Source organism: Solanum lycopersicum, chromosome 1, assembly GCF_036512215.1.
Source record: "Solanum lycopersicum chromosome 1, SLM_r2.1".
In the NCBI taxonomy this organism is placed as follows: domain Eukaryota; kingdom Viridiplantae; phylum Streptophyta; class Magnoliopsida; order Solanales; family Solanaceae; genus Solanum; species Solanum lycopersicum.
Window position 1 is genome coordinate 45,242,031 of NC_090800.1, and position 22,556 is coordinate 45,264,586.

The following is a 22,556-nucleotide window of genomic DNA, read 5'->3' on the forward strand; positions in this document are numbered from 1 at the left end:
TTTTCATCAACAATCATATCATTATTTAATATTCACTAAATATTTCATCAATATTTTGGTGTTCACGTAAAAAATGATGTAATACAACTCAAGCAAATACTAGAGAGGGTGTTTTTGTAAAAGATAAAAGATTGGGGTAAAATTTTAATTTTTAAAATATTCCAAATAATGATATTTGGCCCAAATACTAGAAAAAACTAGTATTTGGAAATTTGGGATATTTGCCAAAAATATTTGCCAAATAATGACAAATTGTATGGACAAACATTATTTGCCAAATTTTTTCCAAATATTATTTGGAAAATTTATGGCCAAACGGGCCCTTAAAATACGCACTAGATACACTTTCAAAAGGACGGATACAACAGTCTGGCGTTCAAGTTCAACTTGTCGTCCAGAAATTCACGACCTTCGTTTTGGGTGAGAATTTCTCTTGGTGAAGTGGTCGTCTCCACTCTTTCTCATTTCCAGTTCACTTCCCCCAAAGAGGTAATAATCTCTCTTTTTGTCTTTGGTTGTATAACATCGATTTACGCTGATTATTTTCTCTGTATGTTTGTTTGAGTTTGAATTTTGCCTGATGTTTGCTCGCTAAAGTATGGATATGTATATTTAGAATTTGCTTGTTATTTGCTAATTGGTTCTGCATTTTTTTTATGTGTTTTAAGCTGGTTTACTGATCAACTAAATAAGTCTCTATCCATCTTTCGTTGTCTTTTTCCATCATATATTTTATTGATTCTGTCTGGAGCGTTGAGATCTTATTCTTGAAGCATTCAGATTTGGTTTCGTTTGGCTCTTGATATTTTCTTAATCTTATTTCAAATGCTGCATTACACCTATTTTTTTTGTTTTCTCCGTTCCACCCATTTCATTACTTGGAGTTGTAAATATTGTTAAATCCCTTCTTATTAATGTCTGGAAATCATGTAAACTTCTTGCAACCTTCATTGGGATTTTTGTTATTTTTTTGTTTAGTCGGTATTTCTCCTGAGATTTAGAGCTCTTCGCTGATCTTCTTCCCTTTCCTCTGAGTGTCTTTTCCTTCATTTTGCCTATTGATGATGCCTAAGGAGTGAGCTTTTGGTTCCAGTCTATATGTGTTTTTTTAGTTGCTTAAAGTATAAGAAGTTTTTCTTTAGTGATAGAATATGTGCCTTCACTTAACAAGTAATGGACCAGGTCCCTTTCTACACTCCAGAAAAATACCAGAAAGTTAAATGTAGTAAAATCAACACAATGATTTTACGTGGAAACCTCCTTGCTTAAGGGAGTAAAACCACGACCTGTCTCATGGGATTTTCAATCGTTTTCACTAATCTTCAAAAGCAAAAGTAAAACACGGTTACACCAAACGTAAGAAAGAGTTATCAATCTTACCGTTAAGCAATAGTCCTCTATTGCTTAACAAGCCTAAGTAGAAAACAATCTACCCACTAAGCTATCCCACCTGAACAACCTAGACTTTTAATACAACACACCAAATCCTTTATAGATTCAGGAATGGTTTACAGTTTAAGAACAAGAGAATGTATTCCTAAACAACTAGACGAAAAGCTCCATATATTGCTGTTGTTCTTGGAATAATTCTGCCTTTATTTTGTAGAGCCTTTGCAAGAGTTCTTGAAAAGTTTTTATCAAGTTGCAAAAACTGACTCACAAATGTTTAGGAAAGTGCCTTTTATATGGGCAAGTCACTTTTCCTAAACTTCTTTGCCATTGGCTGGAAAGGTCACACTTTTCTGACGCCATCGGGAAGTGTGCACCTACTTTCTGTACCGTCTCCAGCTGGCAGTCGACTTCCTCGTCATCATGAGAGCCCGGTACCTCTACTAGGTCCCTGAGTTTTTTTCAACTACAATACTCAAGCAAGAACCCTACAACGGACAATTAAGAAACTTGTACCTTTACAAGGTCCCCAGGTTTGTCAAATCATCAAAACTACAAATAACATTTTCCCCCTTTTTGATGATGAAAAATGCTGAAACCATTATTTAATATCCTTTCAACTGTGTTCCCCCTTTTTATATTCCCCCTCACTACATTCCCCCTCACTGTTTGTTCCCCCTCACTAAAATATCATTTAGCTACACACAGTTTTACTTCCCCCTTTTGGCATCATAAAAAAGAAACGCAGTAAACCAGTGATGTGAGCATAAACACTGAACAAGAGCAAAGCTTAAAAAGCAATCAAACAGTAGAGGAAGAGCATTCACAAAAGAACATAGGAAGAACAGCAAAGGAATAATGTAACCAACATGACCTTATAATATAGCTACATTAAAAACAAACTAAAAATCCATTAACACGATGATTACTCACACAAAAATAAATGACACAGGGAAGGATTGATTGACAGTTTAGGAAGAGGGGGGAGTTTTGGATAGGGACTGGATAACAAGAGTGAGTCGTGCATTGGCAGCATCATTATCCTTGATGGCCTTCTCTTCCAGGGCAGTTATCTTCGCCTTCAACTCATTATTCTCTTTCTCCAAAGTTTGTACAACTGAAGAACCAGGTCCCTCACTCTGTGCAGTAAGCAGCTCTGCTTTGAGTATAGCAATTTCAGCTTCTTTACTACTCAACCGCACAATGAGTTCTTCAATTTCATGTTTAAGCTGATCCAGGTCCTCAAGAAGTTGAGCCATCTTGCTTTTTGGTAAGCCTCTACCTTCAATACATTCACATTCAAATAAGGTATGCTCAGAGATAATTTGTTTAACTGTCCCCACCTTTCCAACACCAAGAGGAATCTGAAAGTGCTTGAATACTTCAGTGAGAAAGTATCCATACCCCATTCCATGTACTCCTTTCCTCTCAATAACTGTTTTGTGAATGTGCTCAATCATTAGACTAGGAAGGCTCAGAGCCTCAAAGTTGCACAGCATCTCCATTACGTACAAGTCAGCAACAGTAGCAAGTGTCCTCTTTTCTGTGCGAGGAAGGAACACTTTGTTGACGAACTCGAAGACCAGCTGATACTCACTCTTCATAATTTTCTTATAGATCCCAGCAACCTTAGTTGCGGGAGTCTTAGAAATCATAGAGACAAATTCTGAAGAGCAAGTTTTGCTCAGCACGGACCGGGTCCCCTCTGTAGGCACTCTGAGGATTCTGCCCAACACCACCTCATCCAAAGAAATAGCAATATTGTTCACACGCGTGAGGAGACTCCCATCTTCCATGAATTGAACATTGTAATAGAATTCACAAACCTCTTCTTCATGGAGGATGGGGCATTTCTTGTTGAACAGGTGCAGCCAAGATTGGATCTCCACTATGTCATGCAGAGAATCCATGCCAGGAAGAGTGATAATCTCCATATCAAACACTCTTCCAGCGAGAACTGCTTGTTTCCTCAGACTGTCAACTACTTCCTGCAAGTTTACATTCTTGACTTTCCTGGCTTGAGGACCAGGTCCCTGTGTCCGCTTTCTCTTTTTCTCAAATCTCTTCCCTTTTGACTGTGACTTTTCAACCTTCCTTGTAACCCTTTACCTTTTCTTTTCTGACTTCTTCTTGTTATTTTTCTTTTCAACCTCTTCTCTTGACAAATCAACCAATTTCTCTTCAGGTATTCGAAAATTTGATACCTTGAAGGTTCGTGCACTTCTGACTGCAGCAACAGAGTGTGCACTTGCCTTCAAGGCATCTACCATCAATTTTTGTGTAGCAGACCTTGTATTAGGTCGTCTTGTAGGAGCCTCCTCCACGACCTTTTCCATCCCTTTTCGACTCTCAACCTTCCATTTTAATGGTTCTTCCTCACTTGCAGATTCAGATGAAGAGGAAGAAGAGTACCGCGCTAAGTCGGAGGTTTTATCAAAAATGGGTTGAGAAGGCCTTACCTCTTCTCTTTCCAGTGCATCAGTGTGTTCTACTCTGGCTTCTTCTCGCATCATTGCCAGACTTTCAATCACGAGTTCCTCACTCGCTGCCAGTATATTAGACTCGGAAGCCCTATGTTTTGGTAGATCTCCTTCAAACATGTTGTCAGGCAACATGTCTTCAAATGGACCAGGTCCAGTGGGCACTACAAAAGTGCTTAGATCTATGGAGAAGAAAGGGTTATCAGGAGTATTTTGTGGAGGACTGGGTGGGGGAGGAAGTCTAGCTTGAGCAGTTGTTGGAGAATAGAATGCAAGGGGCTCAATTTCACTAAGGGCATCCAACATTTGCTTAGAAGAAGATGAAGAGGAAGACATGTTTGTTATCAGGAGTGTTTGCTTACCAGGTACCATGATAGAGTTTAACTTCATTCCTTAATTGTTCTAGACTCTTCTTTTGCTGAGCAGGTCCCTACTGAGAGTATACCTATTTAAAGATACAAAAAGAGATCTTGTTCAGATATCTAAAAAATTCACACAAAGGATACCTGCATTGCAATTTTATCCATCAAGGGAGTTCCACTGTTGGAGGCTAAAAGCATCACTTGGAGATCAACATCCCCAACTTTAACTGATTCCTCTCAAATTGATCCTTGCTGAGAGCCTTGGTGAAAATGTCTGCAATCTGTTCCTCCGTTGGACAATATGCGAGCACAATATTTCCCTTCTCAACATTATCTCTCAAAAAATGATGTCTAACATCAATGTGCTTTGTTCTCTTATGAAGAACTGGGTTCTTTCCCATACTCACAGCACTAGTGTTGTCACACATGAGAGGAATTGCTTTGATGTGAATTCCAAAATCCCCCAGTGTTGCCTGATCCACAACAATTGAGAACAGCATGCTGCAACAGCTACATATTCAGCTTCAGCTGTTGAAAGAGCCACAGAGTTCTGCTTCTTGGTGCCCCAAGAGATAAGTGATGATCCAAGGAAATGAGCCATTCCAGAGGTGCTCTTCCTGTCAACTTGATAACCTGCAAAATCAGCATCTGCAAAATCAACTAGATCAAAAGTATCACCTGCAGGATAAAAGAGAACCAGGTCCCCTGTTTTCTTCAAGTATCTAAGAATACGTTTTGCAACCTTCAGGTGTGAATCACGAGGACATGCTTGAAACCAGGCACACATTCCAACCCTATACACAATATCAGGCCTGCTAGCAGTCAGATATAACAAAGAGTCAATGATTCCTCTGTACAATGTTTAATTTACAAGGGGATCAGATTCTTCTACTATCATCTTGGAATTTGTTCTCATAGGAGTATCAATAGGCTTAGAATCAAACATATTGAATTTCTTCAGCAGCTCTTTGATGTACTTCTCCTGGCATATTGAAATCCCATTTGATGATTGCTTGATTTGCAGACCCAGGAAGAATGTCAACTCACCCATCATGCTCATTTCAAACTCCCTTCCCATTAGTGATGAGAATTCTTCACAGAAGTGTTCTTCTTCATCAAGAATGTCATCATTTTTGGGGAGTTTGATGTACTCTAACTTAAATTCAGAGTAGTACCAGGTACCTCATTACACATTCCAACCTCATCAGCCTCTTCAGGTAGACTATGATTTTGATCATCAAAGTTATCTTTCAACTGTTATTCTGCATCAGCTTCACTTCCTTCAATTTATTTTTTCTTGAATTGAACAGCTTGAACACATCATCTTCATCATTTGATCCATTGGCTTTTAAGTTTCCATCTTTATCAAAAACTACATGAATGTTTTCTTCAATGCCCTGAGTTCTATTGTTGGATTTAACACTCCTTCATCACTTCTAGGATCAAATTTTCCCAGATCATCCTTTCCATTGTTCAACACAAAACATCTACACCCAAAATATACCCCTTCTTTCCATCACCAAAAGAGACACCCCCTTCCTGAAGTGTCTTGCCAGTCATATGTTTAGAGCATCCATTGTCCATATACCAACATTGACTGTTGCTCCTCTCACTCACTTGCAACAAGAATTACTTGTTAAGCTTGGGAACCCATTTCAATTTGAGTTCCCAGAAAGCAGATAAGGGAGTGATCAGATTGTATCTAGTCCAATAGGGCAGTTTTTGAATCTTTCTAACAAAGGACTTTGGAGTAGAAACTGATTTTTTATTTGAAAATCTATCAGTTGAAACATGTTTTGGAGGACCAGGTCTCTTATTTGATAATTTTTGCCTTACAGCATAGTTAGAGAGCCTTTCATGAGAATTTTTCCAGCTAGCACACTCTCCCTTTAAATGCCCATTTTTACCACAGTGAAGACAAAGCAGATTGTTAGACACAAATACATACTTACTGTGAGGATTAAATGGAGGAATGATATTCAAACTTCCTAGTCCTTTCTTATTGAAATTACTCTGGTTTGTTGCACTTGACAACAACTTAGAGGATTTTGTCCACTTAAGAGATTTTTCAAGTTCTTCCTTAAGTTTGACAATATCCTTTTCTAATATGTTGCTTTTCTCCAAAGACAGTCCCAGACATTTCTCAGAGTTTTTCAATTTTTCTTCAATTTCAACTCTTAAACCATTTGACATTCCATTCAGCTTTTCAGCTTCTTCAGTTATCTGATTCAACTGATTCTTAAGTTCAGAATTATCAGACTCTAGAGACACCATTCTTGACATTTTCTATTCAAGTTTAACTTTGTTTCCAGTTAAACTGTCAAGTTCAACATTCATGGTGTCTCTTTCAGATGTTAACTCTATCACAGAATCAAGCATGACTTTTGCCAAAGTTCTCAATTTTTTAAGAGAATATTTATCCAAGTCATTTTTCATATCTAGAAGAGTTACCTGATTGTCCTCTTCTTCAATTTCTGTGTGAGCCATGAGAGCAAACATTTCATTGAAGACAGTTTCCTCCTCATGCACAGCAACCATGGGCACATCTTTTGGCTCATCAGGGTCTTCTGAATCACTTGAAGAATCTCCCCATGCAACAAGAGCCTTTTTGACAACCATATCAGCAGCAACTTTTCGATCTCTGTTGCCAAGTACCAGGTCCCTTCTATTCTCGCTGTCGCTTCTTGGTTTTTGATAATCCTTGCTTTCATTCTTGAGCAAAGGACACTCTGTGATGAAGTGTCCAGCTTTTCCACACTTGTAGAAAGTGTCACCTTGAGCAGCATTTCGAGTATCATTTGTTCCTCTTTTATAAACTTTGTTTTTCCTCACAACTTTTTGAAATCTGCTGATGAGATATGTCATATCATCATCACTGGAATCTTCATCTGATTTATACTTCAGCATCAATGACTTGTCCTTCTTAGCTTCCTTCTTTGATAAATCGTAATTCTGATTCATCTCATGTGTCTTCAGATTACCAATCAAAGCATCCATAGTCAGCACCTTCAAATCCTTGTCTTCTGTAATGGCATCAACCTTGCTCTCTCATGTCTTTGGAAGAATTCGAAGCACTTTTCTGACTTGTTTGGTTATGCTTATAGGTTCACCCAGACTTCGCAGCTCATTTGTAATGGAAGAAAACTTGGTGAACATGTCATGTATTGTTTCTCCTTCCTTCATTTCAAAGTTCTCATATCGTGAGGTAAGCATGTCAATCTTAGATTCTTTGACTTGTTCAGTTCCTTCATGTGCAGTCTTCAAGCAGTCCCAAATTTCCTTAGCAGACTCACAGGCTGACACTCTGTTATACTCCTCAGGTCCTATCCCACAGACAAGAAGAGTTTTAGCTTTGAAACCGTTTTCAATCTTTTTCCTGTCAGCTTCGTCATATTTCTGGCTAGGCTTTGGAACTGTAATGGTCTTCTCTCCATCCTTTTCTTCCATCATCGGAACAAATGGTCCATCTAGTACAATATCCCATAACTCGCTATCTTCAGCCATGAGGTAGTCATGCATTCGAACTTCCCACCAACTGTAAAAATGTCCATTGAAACGAGGAGGTCTGTGTGATGACTGACCTTCTTCGAGGGTAAGTGGAGCTGCCATTCTAAAGCAAATATCACTTTCTTGGTGTTAACCAAATAGAAAGTGCCTGCTCTTATACCACTTGATAGAATATGTGCCTTCACTTAACAAGTAATGGAACAGGTCCCTTTCTACACTCCAGAAAAATACCAAAAAGTTAAATGCAGTAAAATCAACACAATGATTTTACGTGGAAACCTCCTTGCTTAAGGGAGTAAAACCACGACCTGTCTCATACGATTTTCAATCGTTTTCACTAATCTTCAAAAGCAAAAGTAAAACACGATTACACCAAACGTAAGAAAGAGTTATCAATCTTACCGTTAAGCAATAGTCCTCTATTGCTTAACAAGCCTAAGTAGAAAACAATCTACCCACTAAGCTATCCCACCTGGACAACCTAGACTTTTAACACAACACACCAAATCCTTTATAGATTCAGGAATGGTTTACAGTTTAAGAACAAGAGAATGTATTCCTAAACAACTAGACGAAAAGCTCCAGATATTGCTGTTGTTCTTGGAATAATTCTGCCTTTACTTTGTAGAGCCTTGCAAGAGTTCTTGAAAAAATTTTATCAAGTTGCAAAAACTGACTCACAAATGTTTAGGAAAGTGCCTTTTATATGGGCAAGTCACTTTCCTAAACTTCTTTGCCATTGGCTGGAAAGGTCACACTTTTCTGACACCATCGGGAAGTGTGCACCTACTTTCTGTACCGTCTCCAGCTGGCAGTCGACTTGCTCATCATCATGAGAGCCTGGTACCTCTACTAGGTCCCTGAGTTTGTTTCATATACAATACTCAAGCAAGAACCCTGCAACTGACAATTAAGAAACTCGTACCTTTACAAGGTCCCCAGGTTTGTCAAATCATCAAAACTATAAATAACATTTAGGCTGGTGGTTGTTTCATATTTTTGAATGTTAAAGAAATTTTTTTGTAAACTTTGGCCTTTCGTCATGTGAATATTGGGTGGGTTGCTCGTGACTGCCATTTTTTTTCTCGTCTTGGTGTCTTCCTAGCTATCATAAATCTGTGACAATGTTTAGTGTTGGATGTCGCATCTTTCATTCTTTCACCTCAAGTTGAAGGAATGCGACAAGACATCAATATTTCGACATCAGTTAGTAGTTCATATTTCTTGCCTTAAATCTGTTGTTGATTGTTTTGTTTATAGTTTTTGCTAATTTTGCACTTCCCTTAGGTCTGAGTTTCAACTGTCATTAGTAGGCTTTGGTTTGATTTTTCTTGCATACACTCGCTTATGTTTTGAAGTGGGTTGACAAATGGGTAACCACCTCCCCCCTTAAACAACAAGTTGTGCTCGCGTTACTAGATTCAGAATTGATTTAATACGTTGTTTTACTTGCGAAGCACCTTCATTGATGTATATATTGTTTGTTCTTGAGACAATCTCTGCCCTTTTCTGTATTTTTTTTCTCTTATTAATTTGTTTTTAAAGGAGTTGGTCCATCCTCACAGCATGATTGTGTGGCAGTTTTAGATTTCCATGGTGTTGTTTATCACATGAGACGTCCAATGTGGCTATTGCTCTACTTTGAAGTCTTGTTATTTAATAATCATTCGCACGTAACATGAGCTTGTTTCTCCAATCCCTGTGCTTATTCTCCTTTTCAGGTTCACTTTCATTATATGCGCATATACCCAAAAATTTCATGTGTCAAGATTGCCACTAGTCTAATGTAAGAGATTGTCATCTTTTTATCTCGTGTTAGTTTCTTTTAGATATGTGTATATGAGTGTCTCATCCTGCATACTTATTTAGAATTGTATGCATTTCAAAATGATAAATTTGATTAGTTAAGCATGAAATCTTTATCTTGACACGGTTTGACTTTTCTTATATTCCCTATTCAGCAGTTTTGGAATGTATCGGTGGTTCCTTTGTTAGCATCACGATTTTTAGATATGGCCTCTACTGATTTGTTTTGTTGTGTCTTTCAATTTTAGTCTGTTCTCCTCGTAATTTGCTTATAAAAATTTGTCCTGTTAGGCTTTGTTTATTAATATAAAGTTCAAAATTTCATTAGAATAAGTATATTAGCCGACTCTACTTCGTCCCTTGAATTTGACCTATTTTATTTTAACACTCTTAAGAATGGATGGGTTATGTGCTAATTATGTTTTGTTTTGGCTGAAAGTCATTGCGATTAGTCCAATCACTGTGTAGCATGACATTGACTTTCATTGATGAAGTCTTGTTCTTTATAATTAAAGGTTTTCTGTGATCTACTTCCCTTTTGACTATTATTAAAAAAAAAATGTGTCATATTGTTTCTCTATTTTCTTATGAACTTTTACGGGTAGTACTTATGTTCTTCTCTCTATCTTGCATGTAAATAGACCCGAGTTTATCATGAACTCTACTCCTTCGCATTCCAAGGGATTCATAAAGACTCACACTTTATCCTACCTACTAGTTAGTCGGTCACTAAATATCAATAGACAGACCAATAAGTCGGAGAGATTGGGCAGAAGAGTTCAATTTTATTTTAAAAATATTGTATATTTTTAATTTTGGGGCCTAAGCCCCTTTATCATGTTGTTTTATTATTTTCTTGATTAGTTTAGGAAAGGTACAATCAAACGGACCAAATGTCCAAAAATGGATCCCAATACCGGTCCAAGCAAACAAAAATCGGTATGGATCCAACTCTCTCGTTCTCTCCCTCTTTTACTTTATTACTTATGTGTTTTGTGATTACTTGTTGTTAGTCCCGGGTTTAAAAAAATCAAATTCCCGCAAAACATCGTAATTTAAAATTGTATTAAATCTAAATGGATTTTAAAAGGATATTAGATTATGCAACTTAAATCTCACTAAGAAGTAAGTTTATAACTTCACTTTTCGAATAACTCCAAAAAATTCTTTATCTCAAAATAAGTTAGTTTATAACTTCACTTTTCGAATAACTCTAAAAATTTCTTTATCTCAAAATAAGTTAAGTCATTTTATCCAAACAAGTTAGTTGTTGGATAATCACGTGTTAGTAAATATTTTAAGTGCCGTAATATCCCTCCTAAAATATAAAGAACTCGAACCCCTCTTTTTAATGTTTTCAAATCAATTTTTTGTTTAGGTCATTTGAAAGCTAAGTTTTCTTGATTTTTCTTTTAAAATTAAGTGGCGACTCTAAAAAATGTCAAAAAATAATATAAAATAATACTTTGCAGAAAACCTTAAGACTGAAATGGCAACTCCGTTGGGGAATTAGAGGGTTCTAACGCTGAAACAAACTTACTTGGCTATGTGTGAATAACTTGTTTACTTGCTTTCTTTGTTTTATTGTTAATAATTGTTGCATTTTCATTACATTTTTCCGCAAAATGGCAAATCGTTGCATTAGGAAAAAGGAAGTTATGTGGCTTACCACGACTTTCTTCGGAAACACACAAGTTTTCATTTCATAGTAACAAAACAATAGTTGGCTTGCGGTTATCCAAAGTTGATTGTTAGCTTCAACCCGTAGTCTGTCGGACTCAAGTAACCTTCACTTTCGAAACAATTCTAATCAATCTAAGATAGAGCGAAACCAAATTCGTATCGGAGCATTAGGATAAGAAGGCTTAGTTTAGTACCCAAGGCGAATTAAGTTCATTACCTGTAATCCTTCCAGTAGTATTGGTCATTTACTCTACTTCCCTCCAGATTTCAACTGCCAAAATCATGTACAAGGTCTTTGACCTCATGATATATAATTTTGCTTGACATTTGAATGATGTACATGTGGAACCAAATACGGGATCGGTAAGCTTAACTGAGCTTTGTTTTGTAGATATGAATCACTTTCCAAGATTCGATATGGTCGTAGAAGCACCACCTCTACTCAAAATCTGGTTTAACGACCTTGACGGAGATCATAGAAGATCACTCAATAAGTATGTGGGCACCCTAACCGAGTTAATCAACATAAAGGGTTGGCCTTAGCAGATCGAAGTCCTCACAGGTTATTTGGACAACGACAAAAATGGTTCCAATTCAGAACTGTAGAAATCAACCCGACAATCGAGGAACTACAGGACTACATTGACACAGTTGGTAGAGGACAAGAAGGAAAAGTGAATCTAGAGTAGCATTCAGAGATCTCTACGTCAGGATTGGATACATGAGCTTTTATGAAAATTTACCTACAGAGACTGGAATGAGATCAAACCTTTAGTATTTGCCGTTGCATTTTTGGGAACAGTGATCTTTCCACACGGCCCAAGCTTGAGTATCAACACTTGAGTGATAAGCTTGCACATACATTGTTCAAAGGGTTTAAGAATCAAGGACAAGTGAAATATTATCACATCCCTTCGTTCATACTGTCTGACATGTATCAAGCCCTAAGAAAGTCCAAAGAAGGACATCGCTATTTCCAAGGGTGCAATCTGCTCCTTCAATAGTGGATGTTGAGTCACATAGCAAAATGGCATGGGACTCAGGAATCGCATACCCTGGATAATAAGAACACTCTTAGAGATTTGAATGATATGTTGATTTGGGAAAATCTTGAGAATTGAAGGACTAGAGAAAGATGGGCTCAGATTTTTTCCAAAATAAGAGAAGAAGATCTCCAATGGATGATCAATCGCATCATTTCTATCATGTAGGCCGCAGACAACTCATACTTCCATTACTAGGTATTCAGGGAATCTGTCCTTACGCACCATTTTGAGTCTTACGACATTTTAGGAGGAGGAAAACCTCTCCTTGAGAGGCGTACTGCGGCGCCTATGTGTATGATATTGGAGATGACAAACTGGATGACACTATGGAAATGCTAAGGGAATTGGAAGGAGACAAATGAATAAATAAAGACACTACTAACCCATATTGCTATTATGCTGGGTATGACGAAACTTATAAAGCTTGGCTGTAAAAGAACATACGAAGTATCTCATCTCCTGTCCTGAACATTTATCGCAGCGTGGGAAACAAAGAGTCGAAAGTTGTGATTGAGTTAAGAGAAGTAAAAGGGGAAGCCCAAGAAATGTACGCCATTTTTGTGGAATATTAAGATGCTCTTGAGAAGACAACTCAGGAATTGGAAAGACTTAGACGCTGTTTCGATGATTTTGACTCACGGGTCAAAGAGAAGATAGAAGGGATGCAATACAAGGATTAGGAGGAAAAAGGACACCTGAGTGAGGGTTGATACTATGATGCATGTTTCAGCAGTACAAGATTCAGGAGAACAGCAGAGGAGCATGGCCATCAGGGACGGCATAGCGGATTTTGCCCATGTGTGGTTTTTTCTATATGTATTTCTGTTATTTTCAGCCCCTGCATGGACTTCCCTTCATTGCATTTCCATAAATTTAAATGGCCCTTATTTGGGGCTGTCCTTTTTCATTTTGTTCCTTTATCACCCCCTTTGAAGATTAATTATTCATTTGTGAAATTTGTTTGGGGGTTGATTAACTGGTTTAATTCCATACGTACATCGTTCAAATTAGCTAGGCCTACCCTTGTCACAAAAGGGTCTCTTGTATGTTTAGGACGCGATATATGTGATTTTTACTATTCATATAATATGTTACTTTGAATGAGGACATTGCAAAGTCACTCTCTGTCAGAAATTTCCAGAAATATACAATAGTCACTATTAAAATATGTCCGATCAAATTTTTTTTAGTCTTGAGTTTCTCAACCAAAAGAGAAATGCTATCACCAAATCCTAAAACACTACTCTACCATCTCAGGACAGCTATAGACAAAGAAAAGAGTATCCAGATTAAACCAGCTGAAGAAGACATGATCGACATACGGAAGTAGCGTAGAAAGCGCCTATGTGACTTACTATTTCCTCCGGAGACCCTCGAGATGGAGAACATTGGAGAAAGTTATGAGAAAGCTCTTGTCTGCAAACCTTCTCTCGAAGGGCGGGACAAGAAAATTACTCTCAAAGCATATCCACAAGAACGCCGAACAAGGATGGAAGCCATCTCGTGTGACCTCATTTTTGTGAATTATCGGGCCAGGTGTATGTTGAATCCCATTGAAAGAGCACCTTCCCAAGTGGGATCAGGGGATCTCCACAATACTTGTGAGTTTCATCCAAACCAGAAAGGGCACACGATAGAGGAGTGCATATAGTTTAAGAATGATGTCCGTCCTGTGCTCGATATGGACATTACTCCGAATAGTTGTGGTGACGGCGTCATCATTCCATGTGATGAACCATAGCTCGACATACCAGTTACTGAGAGGAATATATTCTATCGTAGCTCATAAGGCCTTTCAAGAATACAATGTTGGATGTCTATTCAGAAATTGTTCGAAACGGACTCTTCACCCCTTTCTACAAGGACGTGCATGTGTTGTATTCCCTTTGGTTTGATGTTCGAAAATGTTGCCCCTATCACAATATCGCAGACCACAACATTGAAATGTGTCTTTCATTCTTCCACGACGTGCAACATTTCATCAGCATAGGCAAGATTCAAGTCGAGTTTGTTCCCCGTGGTTAAATCTATAACAACAAGGAGAACAACTGAATGGGGCCACCATTGATCTTTTGAAAGCTTTGTTATTTTCAATTTCCTTGTAATCGTAATGAATGAACGAATGAAAAACAAGTACTTTCTCTACCCAAACTACGTAGGGCCTGAATTCTTCTTGTGAGATACGTAGGCAGCCTTTCAAGGCCCGACCCCTATCCTTTAAAATTTTCATTTTCCCCCTTTTATGCTACAAGGAAATGTGAGGCTCAAATTAACAGACGACGGAGAGATGCAACAAGAAGACCTTAGCTCAATGTGATTTTATTTTTATGAGATATAGTCAAACTAAAACAAGCAAATTCCTACTTGTTTAAAAGATAATTTTCCTTTACTCGTGGGTTAGATGTCCTCAAACAAAGTAATTTTGTGTATTTATCTGCTCTCAATGAGATATCCTGCATTTTGTATTCTGAACTTAGACTCTCCAATTTGCCTTTAAGTTATTTTTCTCCTCAGATACTTTGAAACTGGTCTGTGTTGATTAAACTGGCTGATCATCAATACTTTACTAGATTCAAAGTTCCTGCAGATTCCTTCCCCGATCGAAATTCAGACAAGGGAAAAGTGGTAATGGGAGACAACAACGAAGAAATCAGTCTTACTAATGTTGTGGTGGTTCAAACCACCATAGCGGATCAAAATGAACTGATTATGCAGTTGATGCAACAAATCGCTAAGATGAGAGTGGATATATAACATGATCTGCCTCCACCAGGCTTTACTGCCAACGCTGCTGCTGATGGGAGACCTCTTCTCTACCTACCCTCGTCAAACATGGATCTCGCTCAAAATCTACCGTCTACTCCTGCTCAAAATCCCTCCGTCATTGATTTGATTACACAAAATCCTCAGTATGCCTCCGCATCCTACAAAACTCCACCACCTTCTTAAACTCCCATTTTCAAATACCACCTCCTCCTAAAAATACCCACCACCAAATTGCTCCACTACCGCAAAAACAGAATCTAAGCCAAAACAAAAAAACATTCCACCCCCAAACTCTTCAGGACCACCAAAACCAAAATAATAATCCCCAAACCTATCCGCAAAACAACCAAACTACCCAAAATTCCCAAAGCCCTTTCGTAGCTCCACCCCTACAAAAATGAATAACATTCCAGATCCCCGTCCCAACTGAGCATGATATGCACGATTTTGAGTTAGACCATTACATGGAGCAGGAAAGAGTGTGGAGGGAAAAGGAAGAGGCGAAGGTGGATATAAAGGAAGCGAACCAAAAATCAATGAAGGAGTTCCAATGCATCCCCGACGTTTCTGGTCTGAACTTTGAGGATTTGTGCATTCATCCGAATCTGTATCTCTCGGAAGGGTTCAAGATTCCAAAATTTGATACTTTCAAAGGATTAGGGAATCCTATGGCCCATTTGAGAGTCTACTGCGACCAGCTTGTCAGGGTTGGTAGAGATGAAACTTTATTGATGCAGCTCTTTAGTCGAAGTCTACGTAGGGGGGTCTAGAATGGTTCACTTCGCATCAGACCAGACAATGGCCCAGTTGGAAGGCCCTTGCCATAGAGTTTATCGATCGATTTTCTTAAACGTGGAAATCGTTCCCGATCGCTACTCCCTGGAAAAGATGAAAGAAAAGTCCATTGAAAGATACTGAGAGTTTGCATACAGGTGGAGAAAAGAATCGGCTAGAGTAAAGCCTTCTATGTCTGAGAAAGAGATAGTCGAAGTATTCTTGCGGGTTTAAGACCTCAAATACTATGACACAATCATACTGCTCGTTTGAGCAAAATTTGCTGAGATAGTCAAAGTTGACGAGACTATCCAGGATGGGCAGAAAACCAAGAAGATTGCACGTGTTGCTGCGTCACCCGGATTATCGGGTTTGTTGAAGAAGAAAAGAGAAGAAGTTTCTGCTGTCTCTTACGTGGGGAGGAACACCCCCAGAAGATCATCATCCTACCAAGGTTGTCGTCGACTTTCCCAGAATTCTTGCTAGGCTTGCTACACGCAATCTTGTTATTCGAATACTCCTCTCGTTACCACCTCCCGTAACTAAAATGCTACCTTCACATACAAAAATTCCCCCTAAAAATTGCCAAATTTCATCTCCCATTTATCAAAATTCTCCGCAACTTTACCAAATTCCATTCCCCACTTACCTAAGCGTTGCTCCTAACTGTGCCAATGTGCAGTTAAATTAGAGAGAACCCTCACCTATATATCAATTCCAAGCTCCAGTATACCAAAATGACCTCACGAACTACCAAGCTCCATAACCAAATTACCAAACTAATCCTTATCCAATAAACCAAACTCCCCGTCTAAATACCTAAAATTATCAACTGATCCCTCCTTCCCAACAAGGTAGCTATGATCCCCCTCAACCCATATTCGACAAGAATCCCCCATAAAGTTTACCGCGCTCGCTGAAAGCCGAACAAAGTTGTACGAGTGACAGGTTGCAGCTGGATACATTCACCCAGTGGGCCCCAAGCCGGTGGATAGTAGTTCCAAATTCTACAGACCCGATCAAAGGTTTGAGTATCACTTCAACAGCGTTGGACATGATACTGAGGACTATATCAACCTCAAACACAAGATTCAAGATTTGATAGACTAGAAAGTGGTTTGTCTCAAACGGTTGCACCCAATGTCAATATAATCGTTTGCTGAATCATGGATACATTAATATCAACATGATAGATACGGATTATGACTGGTGTGTGACTAAGGTCCTAACTCCGATTTTCCATGATGATTTAGAAAGGGATGTCGCCTCATTGAGCGTTAAAGAGAAAAAAGAGACCGTGATCCTGACATCCACGAAGGTAGTTGCCTTGGTGCCATTCGAAGCTCCTGCTAGGCCGAAGTTAGTGATTGAAACCACTGCCAATCAGGGTATGACCCAATCTAGGAGGAATTACACTCCCGAAGATTTGGCTTTTGGAGGACAGAAGAAGGATCAAGGGAAAAGGCCGATAAGTGAGGGAGAAGCGGAGGAATTCTGGAAAAAGATGCAGCCAAAGGCTACTCGATTGTTAAGTATTTGGAGAAAACCTCGGCCGAGAATTTTGTGTGGGCCCTGCAAATGAGCTCCCAATTGCATATGCATGCCTTGATGAAGGCCCTGGATGACACGTATTTTACCGTGGACACAAGCAGCGATAATGTAGCGTCTATGATCAACCAAATTATCTGTGAGCATCAGATTAGTTTTTGTTAAGAGTTGCCCTTTGAATGAAGGTCGCAAAATAATGAGTTACATAGCACTGTCATATGCCGCGAAAGGGTCATAAACTGTGTCTTGGTATATGATGGGTCTAGTCTCAACATTTGCCCACTATCGACTCTAAGGCAGTTAAAGTTTGATTTGGGGATGTTGGTACAAAACCAATTCAATGTAAGAGCCTTTGACGGAGAACAAAAACACACGTTGGGAGCGGTGAATCTGGTCATCCAAATGAGTCAGGTAGAATTCAATGCACAGTTGCAGGTCTTGGACATTAACAATAGCTATAACCTTCTTCTGGGAAGACCTTTCATCCATATGGATGGATCTATGCCTTCTACACTTCACCAGATCATGAAACTCATTTGGAAGGACGAAGAACACGTTATTTAAGGTGAAGGGAGTCACTCCACAGGCAGAAACCCATTATTGATGAACTCTCGCTAGGTACTGATTTCTGTATAGTAGAGCTAGTAAATTCCACAGGTGATGATTTGGCCCCACAACCTCCTATGCCTGCCGTGTACAAGATGATCGCCACTGTGATTTTGTAGAATGGGTACCAATCGGTTTTCATAGTGGGAAGGAATTCCCAAGGGATTATTGAGCTTATTTCAGTCCTCGTCAAAGGAGCGAGATATGATTTTGGGTACATCCCTATAGATGATGAGATAAAGATGAAGAAGAGCAGTGGTCAAACAATGGCTAAGCTGATCCCACATTTGTATGAATCATGTCCAGTCTGAGAGTACGCCGATCGTGATGGACTCGGGAAAGGAATATGTGTCCTTTATGAGGAGATCGATGCTGTCATAGAAGAAGATATCGAGCTAGTTGGTACCCGTGATGCTGATACTGGAGAATAGCTGCGTAATTGGACTGCCACGCCAATTTTGATTCCACGATCATCTTGGTATAATATTTTTGTCTATTCAAATTTTGGAAATTAGTGGCGGTCCGGAAGAGGCCCGAGACCCACTATTTTGTATTTTCTTGATATCTTAAGTTTTAAAATTCCCCCGTGATATTTAAAAGGGCTACATGTCCCATTTTCATGTCCAAAGTTTGCATTGTTTTTCAATTGAATTAAAGTCTCTTTAATTGATAATTTGTTTATTTACTAATTTGCTATATTTTACTTTCCTAACTTTGTATGTTTATGGTTTCGGTAATATTAATATTAAGCCTGTCAATGTCATGTCACGAGCTAAATGAATAAATTAGGACAGGTGATGATGAGGCTGAAGAATACTAAGAAGAAAATGAGGTACCGGAATATGTTTATGAGGAATATCGGTAGTTCGAAAATTAGCATAAGCCAAGTTTGGAAGAAACTAAAACTATGAATCTAGGAGATCAAGAGTGTGTCCAAGAGGTCAAAACCAATGTACATTTGAATGAAGCTCAAATAAAGGATCTGATTCATTTGCTGACTGAATACGTTGCTGTGTTCGACTGGGAGGTTAGCGATATGCTAGGGCTGAGTACTAATGTGGTGTCTCAAAAGTTGCTGATCAATCCGAGATTCAGTCCAGAGAAGTAGAAGGCTCGAAAATTCAAGCCTAAGTTAAGTTTAGAGATTAAAGAAGAGAATAACCAAACATATCGAGTCTCGATTAGTGGAAGTGACACAATACCTGACTTGGTTGGCCAATGTTGTTGTGATTGCCAAAAAAGATGAAAAGATCAGAATTTGTATCGATTATAGATAATTCTACAGCCATCCCAAAGGATAATATTCAGTTGCCAAACATTCACATTTTGATCGATAACCGTGCTAAACACGAAATGCAGTCCTTCATGGATTGTTACGCATGTTATCACAAGATTCTGATAGATGAGAAAGATGCAGAAAAAACAACATTCATCACGCCTTGGAGCATATATCACAAGGTGATGTCATTTGGTCTAAAAATGTTGGCTCTACTTATATGAGGGTCATGATGACCATATTTCATTATATGGTTCATCAGGAGATAGATGTGTAAGTAGATGATGTCATAATCAAGTCCAGTGAGATTCAAGACCACTTGATGCATTTAAAGAAGTTCTTCGACTATCTTCATTGTTACAACTTGAAGTTGAATCCCGCTAAATGTGTGTTTGGGGTGTCAGCCGGCAAGTTGTTGGGATCTATAGTTAGCAGAAGAGGTATTGAGCTCGACCTTTCCAAGATTAAGACAATTCTAGAGTAACCTCCTCCGAAGACTAAGAACGAGGTGATGAGTTTCTTAGGAAGGTTGAACTACATCAGTCTATTCATAGCTCAATCAACTGTGGTGTGTGAGTCTATCTTCAAGCTTGTTAAAAAGGACGCTTTGACAAAGTGGATTAAAGAGTATTAGACCACTTTTGATGATATCAAGAACTATTTGTCCAATCTAACGATATTGGTTCCTCCGTGAGAAGGGAGTCCATTGTTGCTCTATTTGTCTGTCTCAGATAACACATTTGGATGTGTGCTTGGGCAGCTTGACGAAAGAAAGATTGAGCGAGCAATTTATTATATAAGCAAGAAGTGTCACGTCATATGAGTCTCGTTATACTCTTTTTGAAAGAATGTGTTGTGCTCTGACTTAGACAACATACCTTATTTCCAGAATAGACCCATTGAAGTACATTTTCAAGAAAGAGATGTTGGCGGAAAGTTAGGTAAGTGGCAAATACTTTTGAGTGAATTTTATTTTTTGTACGTGACCTAGAAAGTGATAAAAGTGCAAAGCTTAGCTGATCATCTTGCAGAAAATTAAGTGTATGAACTGCTAAAGACTTATTTTCACGATGAAGAAGTATCGTTTGTGGGTGAAGATATTTCAGAAATATATCCTAACTGGAGATTATTCTGTGATGGAGAGGCGAATCACTAAGGAAAGGGTATTTGAGCGGTCTTAGTGTCAGAGTTCGGTCCGCACTATCTTATGGCAACTAAGCTCCAGTTTAATTGCACGAACAACAAGGCTGAATATGAAGCTTGTATCCTCGGTCTGAAAATTGTCATTGACATCAATGTCCACGAGCTGTTGGTTATTGGAGATTCAGACTTATCAATTCATCAGGTTCAAAGAGAATGGACATGAAGAACCCGAACATTACGCCATATGTGTAGTACATACAAATGTTGTGCAAAATTTTTTGCAAGATTGAGTTTAGACATACTCCTAGAACACAGAATGAGTTGGTTGATGCTTTTTCCACCATCGCCTCAATGATTAAACATCTAGACACTTATTATATTGATCCTCTAGATATAAAGCTAAAAGAACATCTGGTCAATTGTTCACATGTTGAAGCAGAACCAGACAATTTGCCATGGTATTTTGATGTAAAGAAGTATTTCGAGTTCGAGATTTATATGAAAGATGCCACATCCAACCAAAAGAATTCGATACGCCATATGTCCCTCAACTATTTTCTAAGTGGAGAAATCCTTTATAGGAGAACTCCAGATTTAGGTCTTCTCAGATATATCGATGTTGTTGAAGCTGCGAAGGTTATTGAATAGATACTTGTTGGAGTTTGCGGTACGTACATTAATGGACTCACTTTATCAAGGAATAACCTTCGAGCTGGTTATTTTTGGATGACTATGGAGCATGATTGTTGCAAGTTTGTGTAGAGATGTAATAAATGTCAAGTGCACGGTGAGTGGATCGGAGTGCCTCCTCATAAACTCAATGTCATGAGTTCACCTTGGCCCTTGGTAGCTTGGGCATGGATGTCACCGGTTCAATAGACCATTCGCCTCCAATGGAAACAAATTTATTTTGGTTGCTATTGATTATTTCACCAAGTAAGTGGAAATACCTTCTTACAAGTCGGTGTCCAAGAAAGTTGTAGCTGATTTGGTTCACAATAATCTGATATGCAGGTTTGGAGTACCAGAATCCATCATTACGGATAATGGTGCAAATCTCAACAGTCACTTGATGAGAGATATATGTGAGCAATTTAAGATAACTCACTGAAACTCAACCGCTTATATTCCTCAAATGAATGGAGTTGTGGAGGCTGCCAATAAGAATATCAAGAAGATCCTGCGGAAAATGATTGACAATCACTGAGGGTGGCATAATATTTTTCCATATGCTTGTTGGGTTATCGAACGACTGTCAGAATGTCGATTGTGGCCACTCCATACTTGCTAGTGTATGGAACATAAGCAATCATACCTGTTGAAGTTGAGATACCGTCCTTAAGAATCATCCAAGAATCTGAATTAAGTAACGTTGAATGGGTCAGCAAGCGGATTTATCAATTAGCATTGATTGATGAGAAGAAAATGCTTGTTGTTTGTCATGGTCAACTATATCAACAGAGAATGATTCGCGCTTTTAACAAGAGAGTAAGAGCAGCATCTTTGAAATCGGTCAGTTGGTCCTTAAGCACATTTTTCCTCATCAGGATGAATATAAAGGAAAATTTTCACCGAATTGGAAAGGACCTTATATGGTTAGCAAAGATTTACCAGGAGGTTCTCTGGTATTCTCGAAGATGGATGGCACCACTTGGTCGATACCTATCAACTCAGACACTTTCAAGAGATATTAGACGTGAAGCTTCAGTTTGTATTTCTGTTATTTCCTTGTAATTGTCTTATTTTCATGTAATTGCTTTGATTAAAATTTTATACCTCTTGTAATGAACTATATCTAACCTGAATTCTCAAGAATGAGATATGTAGGCGGCCTTTGTCGGCCTCGATCACCCCATTTATTCCTTTTTAATATTTCTTTGTATTTGAACTACGTTCGACCTAAATTCTCAAGAATGAGATACATAGGCGGCCTATTTCGACCTCGGTCGATTTCCTTGCAAAATTTCTTATTGAAGTTAATCTCTGAGGGTGAACTATGTTTAACCTCATTAGTGCCTCAACGGGATACATAGGTGCCACAAAGGTTCGATCATATTTCCCGTAAGATTTGTACACCTTTTCTCGAGAAGAATATTTCTCCTCAGCAAGCCAAGACTGAAGTCACTTTAAAGTTTGCAACTGGACAAAATTTTTTAAAGGATCTCAAAAT

The 22,556-nt window shown here is 38.6% G+C and overlaps 2 protein-coding genes across 2 annotated transcripts; one reads left to right on the forward strand and one right to left on the reverse strand.

The window, feature by feature from the left end:
- Nucleotides 1-7,279: 7,279 nt before the first annotated feature.
- Nucleotides 7,280-7,840, reverse strand: LOC138342158 (uncharacterized). The gene has a single exon (XM_069294359.1). The coding sequence runs from the start codon at nucleotides 7,838-7,840 to the stop codon at nucleotides 7,280-7,282; it is 561 nt and encodes a 186-aa protein (XP_069150460.1).
- Nucleotides 7,841-20,450: 12,610 nt separating this feature from the next.
- Nucleotides 20,451-21,034, forward strand: LOC138342160 (uncharacterized). The gene is made up of 2 exons (XM_069294363.1): nucleotides 20,451-20,588; nucleotides 20,672-21,034. Exons 1-2 carry the CDS (start codon nucleotides 20,451-20,453, stop codon nucleotides 21,032-21,034), a joined length of 501 nt encoding a protein of 166 aa, XP_069150464.1.
- The last annotated feature ends 1,522 nt before the right edge of the window (nucleotides 21,035-22,556 follow it).